Source organism: Bufo gargarizans, chromosome 11 (assembly GCF_014858855.1).
Source record: "Bufo gargarizans isolate SCDJY-AF-19 chromosome 11, ASM1485885v1, whole genome shotgun sequence".
NCBI lineage: Eukaryota > Metazoa > Chordata > Amphibia > Anura > Bufonidae > Bufo > Bufo gargarizans.
The window spans coordinates 46,248,708-46,255,259 of NC_058090.1; the positions used below are offsets into that span (position 1 = coordinate 46,248,708).

The following is a 6,552-nucleotide window of genomic DNA, read 5'->3' on the forward strand; positions in this document are numbered from 1 at the left end:
TCTGTGTGCGTTCCGCAAAATTTGTGGAACGGCACAGACAGCCTTTAATATAACGGCCTATTCTTGTCAACAAAGCGCAGACAAGAATAGGACATGTTATACTGTATTTTTCACCCTATAAGACTTGGCTGCCGCATTGCATGTGCCCGGTACATCGCAGGCTGTACTGCATGAGGATAGCAGCCTGCAATGTACCGGACATCGATCCCGACACGTAGGGTACCTGTGTGCTGGGAAAAGATGGGCGCTTCTGTGTGCAGGGGAAAGCTCAGCCGGCAGCACTCTGTACTTAGAATATGTGCAGGCAGCGCGCTGAAGCAGGGAGACGATGGACAGGAGCAGGCCTTCCTTTCATACTTGCTGTGCTCTCTGGAGAAACAAAGGTCAGCGGGAGCAGCCGCCTGAGGAGCGAGGGCTGGCGTTTAGGTACAGAAGAGGCTCTACAAAAAGGTTACGTGCGAATCCTCCACATCTTTCCTATATGAACAGGCCTGGGACAAAACTGAGGGATTTAACCCCATAACCACAAGAGGTGATTCTTAAACTGCAGTGTAACTGGGAATTAATGCGCCCTACACAAGCCCCGTCCAATTACTGGGTCATGTTACCTCTACTGTAGATAATATTTGCACCCAGTACCTACATTTTACCACAATAGACCGCTTAAATAATACAGCCATATAGTGCACCATAAATTTTAACACACCTGCGGTCCACGGAACAGAGCCAAGGATGCGGACAGCCCACGAGTGCTGTCCGCATCTTTTGCTGCCCCATTGAAGTGACTAGATCCGCATCCAAGCCGCAAAAACTGCAGCTCAGATGCGGATCAAAACAGCGGCCGTGTGCATGAGGCCTTTGTCACAGATCTCACCTTTGCATTGAAAAGCGTGAAATCCACACAAAAGAACCGAGGAAACAATGGACACGCTGCAGATTTCAAAATCAACCCAGCAGGTCAATTTCCACACGGAAGGAAGAAGTAAAGTGTCCATGAGATTTGTCTATTGTATTACACTGCAGTTTCCCCCACACATAATCCGCACCGTGTGCAGGTAGCCTCAGTTTTTTTTTGGGGATAATAGATATTGATGTCCTGTCCTTAGGACAGTTTATGGATGATGTATCCCAAGGACAGGTCATTGATATCTATAACACAAAAAAACCCTTTAAAGGGCATCTGTCAGCAGATTTGTCCCTATGACACTGGCTGACCTGTTACATGTGCGCTTGGCAGCTGAAGGCACCTGTGTTGGTCCCATGTTCATATGTGTCTGCATTGCTGAGAACAATGATGAGCCTCTATGAGTAATGGTGGCGTTGCCATTACACCTAGATCCTTTGCAACTGCTGCGCCCTCTGCACTTTGACAGGGCCAGGCAGTAAAAACATGATCATGCCTGTCTGGTCCTGTCAATCAAAGTGCAGAGGGAGCAGAGTCTCTAGGTGTAATGGCAACGCCCCCGTTGCTCCTAGAGGCTCATTTGCATATATTAAAACTTTATTATTCTCAGTAATGCGATCACATATGAACATGGGACCAACATAGATGCCTTCAGCTGCCAAGTGCACATGTCAGCCGGTGTCATATGTACAAATCTGCTGACAGATGCCCTTTAACATTACAGTCTACATAAGACTCTATATAATACATACATGAACTTCTGGAAAATCCATTTAATGTAAAAAAATTAAATAAAAAGGATATGTACTAAATGAACAATGATACAAAAAGCATACACTGTACACAAAAGAAGGACGGAGCAAACCAAAATCAACATATGAACTGAGCAAACGCCGGGAATGCCTCCCCCGAATACCCTGCACCCACTCTGTACTACACAATGAGAGCTTGTGTAATGTCTGGACCCTGCAAAGTGTCACTTCAACTACCAAAGGTGCTAAATACAATCTCAAACCCAAGAAAGTATTACTAAGGATTTACATCCATAGGTTGCCCCTTTGCTTCTGGAGTACAACTCCCAGTTTCTCTAGTTTAGGCAAAAGTAGAAAAACAACAGTCCAGTAGATGCCATCAAGTGTCAGCAGAGGAATAATTGGCCAGTGACCGTCAACTCGCAATATTCGGATTGCAATGAGAGTACAACGGGACTGTTCCTGGAATTATCACCTATCAGATATTCATAGCAAATCCTATGGACTTACCATGAATCATTAAAGGGCTTATACCATGATAACAGATTCTAGGGGGTCCGACCACAGAGACCCCTCCTGACCTCAAGATTGGGTTCCTATGTCACCACACAGAAGCGAATGGAGCAGTGGATTGACATGCGCACTACCACTCTGTGATAAGTCATTTTTGGTGGGATGCGGCCTTTGATATCCATGACCTATCCTTTTGACAGTCCATTAATATCAGATTGCCGGGAGTCTGACGCCCAGCACCCATTCATTAAAAGTCAGGGTGCCATACTGTGTTGTACTACCTGTAGCTCTGTGCCATTCACATTAAAGGGATGGAGCTGCTACTAACAAATGGCACAGTGCCCACCAGACCCTGGAGAAGCACCAGCACTTACAGTGGCATACATCACCTAGTTATAAAAACAAACACAACATACTGCACAATATCTGTTTGAGGTCACCCCACTATATAGGAAGCCCAGTCTGACACTTCGGGCCTTAGCTGGGTGAATGGAGTCCTATGGATACATCCAACATATATGCTGGAATATTTTCATTGCATATACAACAAATATAGAGCTCAGGGTGCGCTCATATCACATTTTTCCAATCCGTTTGATATACAAGCACCACACTTTTCCATCATGCAAAGTCTGGTAAAAAAAAGAAAACAACTCCCACCATGCAAAGACTGCCTACAGCTTTCAGTCTACAGTAGGGCATGGTGGGAGTTGTAGTTTTGCAACAGCTGGAGAGCCGCAGTTTGCCCATCACTGCGCTATGGTATACTTTTATTTTTTTACAATAGAACTCTATGGCGACAGATGCCACTGTATACAATATAAGGATGTCCACAAATTTTGATACTTCTTGGTGCAAAAACAAAACCTCAATGTATTGGAGACTATTCATTTTATTAATATGTAGGTGACAACGTGTTTCGGAGTTGGCACACTCCTTTTTCAAGTCTGTGGGTTTGTGCCCCCTGGTGCAGATGGCGCTGTTTTCTCTGTGTAATGGACAGGAGAGGTGAGAACTGATTCTCTATCACCACTAGAACAACCTACTCATCGCTGATTATAGTATAAGGACAGGAGAGAACACAGGAGAGGTGAGAACTGATTCTATATCACCACTAGAACACCCTGCTTATCACTGATTATAGTACAAGGACAGGAGAGAACACAGGAGAGGTAAGAACTGATTATCTATCACTACTAGAACACCCTGCTTATTACTGATTATAGTATAAGGACAGGAGAGAACACAGGAGAGGTGAGAACTGATTCTCTATCACCACTAGAACATCCTGCTTATCACTGATTATAGTATAAGGACAGGAGAGGTGAGAACTGATTATCTATCACCACTAGAACACCCTGCTTATCACTGATTATAGTATAAGGACAGGAGAGAACACAGGAGAGGTAAGAACTGATTATCTATCACCACTAGAACAACCTGCTTATCACTGATTATAGTACAAGGACAGGAAAGGTGAGAACTGATTATCTATCACCACTAGAACAACCTGCTTATCACTGATTATAGTACAAGGACAGGAAAGGTGAGAACCGATTATCTATCACCACTAGAACAACCTGCTTATCACTGATTATAGTACAAGGACAGGAAAGGTGAGAACCGATTCTCTATCACCACTAGAACAACCTGCTTATCACTGATTATAGTATAAAGACAGAAGAGAACACAGGAGAGGTAAGAACTGATTAGCTATCACCACTAGAACATTCTGTCTATTACTGATTATAGTATAAAGACAGAAGAGAACACAGGAGAGGTAAGAACTGATTAGCTATCACCACTAGAACATTCGGTTTATTACTGATTATAGTATAGTGAAGAACACAGGAGAGGTAAGAAGTAATTATCTATCACCACTAGAACAACCTACTCATCACTGATTATAGTATAAAGACAGAAGAGAACACAGGAGAGGTAAGAACTGATTAGCTATCACCACTAGAACATTCTGCTGATAAATACCGTAAATGCCTTAGATTGATGGAACATAAAATATATGTATGATTAGCATTTCTAAAATTTACATGAAAGTTACATTAATTTCACGTTAATTACAGATATATTTTTTTTACGCTGGAATCGGTCCATTTCAATGCATTTTTTAACATTTAAATGTCAGCTATGATTACCATGAATAAAACATTATCATAACTTGAGTAATGACGTTGCAGCCGCCCCACGGGCTTTAATATATAGACTAGAGCCACCTTAAGAGCAGAGGTCTGTGCCACCTGTGCAGAAGAAGAGGGCCACCGTATGAAAATTCTATACTGCAGTGTACTTTTTTTTAATGTATTTTTATTTAGAGTCAATGGGCTTCAACACAGTTCACAGAGGGCAAATGTACGGTTATAGGCACACGTGGCTGCAGAAAATCTGTAGCGGACCAGTCACCGATTTCACAACCATAAATTACATGCTTAAGATTTAAAACCCACACCGCGCACCGTGTGCAGATTTCCTTGCAGAAAATGTCCCCAACGTGTGGATGAGATCTGTGATATTCCCATTCACTTTGCCGCTACTGTAAATCGGAAAATCCACAGCATTTATGCCACGTGTGCTCTTAAAAGGGTTGGTTCTTCTCACATATTGATGGCATATTGCTCAAATATGCCATTAATGTCAGATAGGAGGTGGGACCAGCACCTATCTCCAGAACGGGGTCCCCAAAGAGAGGGAGAGCCGACTGCTCATGCACAGTGCATTCTCCATATTAGATTTTAGAAAATAACCGAGCATGCGCTGCTATTTTCGTAAGTCCCATAGCAGTCAATGGAGGGTGGCCGTGCTTTTGCTGTGCGCTCTCCCTCACTTCGGGGGTGCCTTTTGAGAAGATAGGAGCGGGTCCCAGAGGTGGGACCAGCACCCATCTGACAGTTATGGCATATCCTAGCGATATGCCACCAGTGTATCAGACAACCCCCTTTAAGGGCACCACCGGCAGAGACTCCCTGCTAATTATCTGCTAAAGTACTAGGAATATACATTGGGGCTCTTGGCGGCGACTGTCCCGTGACCTGGCAGGCGACATACGGTAATTCCCAGTGACGCGTACATCCTGCGGATCATCGCACGTGATTACAATCACCGTCTCTTTTATACTCAGGCTCCATGACCTTACACCACGCACGTTTATTGCATGTTCACGTCATCGGACCATAGTGTAAAAAAATAAATAAAAAATTTGCACTTTTTTGTATTATTAATAATAAATATGTCAGAGCGGTAAGGCAGTGATATAGGGCATGACCCCAGCAGTGCTGCACCTGGTCTCACACTGAAGTGACAGGCAAGGAGATGACAAGCCGGGGCCACACAGCACAAGACTGTCACAAAGTGACATAAAGCTACAGGCGAACGCATGAGAAGTAATGGGCGCCCCATAAAGTTACACAGGAGCCTATCTCTGACTGACTGCACCCCGGACAGCGCCCTCTACCTGCTCCACCGAGGTCTCCGTAGGCGTGAAGTCCTCCTTCAGCCGCTCGGCGGCGTGGTTCTGCCGTGTACACCGCAGCGCCGCTTCTCTGGTCTCCGCCATGACTGGCAGACTGCACGCCTACTGTCGGCAGAACTGTCACTACGGTGGCCCTGCAGGGAACGAATAAGGGAAGCCGCGAACGAAGCCACGCCCACCTGTCTGCAGGGACACGGGAAAGTCACGCGGCGTTAGCTTAGCGCGCCATCTATGGGCCAGCAGCTAAAGGTGCCGCTCGTGGAACCCAGGCGCTTCCTGTTCTTTTAGCTTCTATTATCTTTATTTAAAAATTTTATTACAAAGACATTTACAAAACTCAAGTAATTTAATGTAAATAAATAAAATGACTACATTACGTTAATGCAGTGAGACTTTCTACTAGTATTTCTTTTGGTGTCTTTGCTCACTAAACTGCATTTGTTATTTTATATGGTTTTCATGTTTCTTTTTTCCCTAAACAACTGTATAAGGCAGGGATGGCCAACTACTGTTGCAAAAACTACAACTCCCATCATGCCCGGACAGTCTACAGCTATTGCAGTGGCCAGGTACGGGTGGATAATGTTCTGTATTTGTCGTTACGCCAATTGCAGCGTGTGCAGGGTACTATCCCAGGGCCCTTCCAAGGTGTTATAACGCACGTCCCAGGTTAGGAATGCCAGAGTGGTGTAATGGCCTATAATGTCTCTATAGGGTGGTGATAATTGTGTCACGGTGTCTCCTACCCGGGTACGGTCAGACTCCTGGCTCACTTGCAATAAATTTGAGTGTAGTGATAGTAGGAGTAATAGAGGAACTATGCAGAATAAATTATGTCCAGACCTTTAGATGAAGTTCAAACGTTGCTTTACTTGACATAACTTGCATCCAAGCAGTAT

At 44.4% G+C, this 6,552-nt stretch overlaps 1 protein-coding gene across 1 annotated transcript in view; it reads right to left on the reverse strand.

Annotated features, from left to right (window-relative positions):
* Nucleotides 1-5,771, reverse strand: part of LOC122922182 (protein farnesyltransferase subunit beta-like) — a 38,031-nt gene extending 32,260 nt beyond the window's left edge. Inside the window, exon 1 of the mRNA XM_044272699.1 lies at nt 5,636-5,771. Coding sequence (XP_044128634.1) covers nt 5,636-5,737 — 102 coding nt within the window. The 5' untranslated portion in view covers nt 5,738-5,771. The remainder of the gene's footprint in view (nt 1-5,635) is intronic.
* Nucleotides 5,772-6,552: the final 781 nt, after the last annotated feature.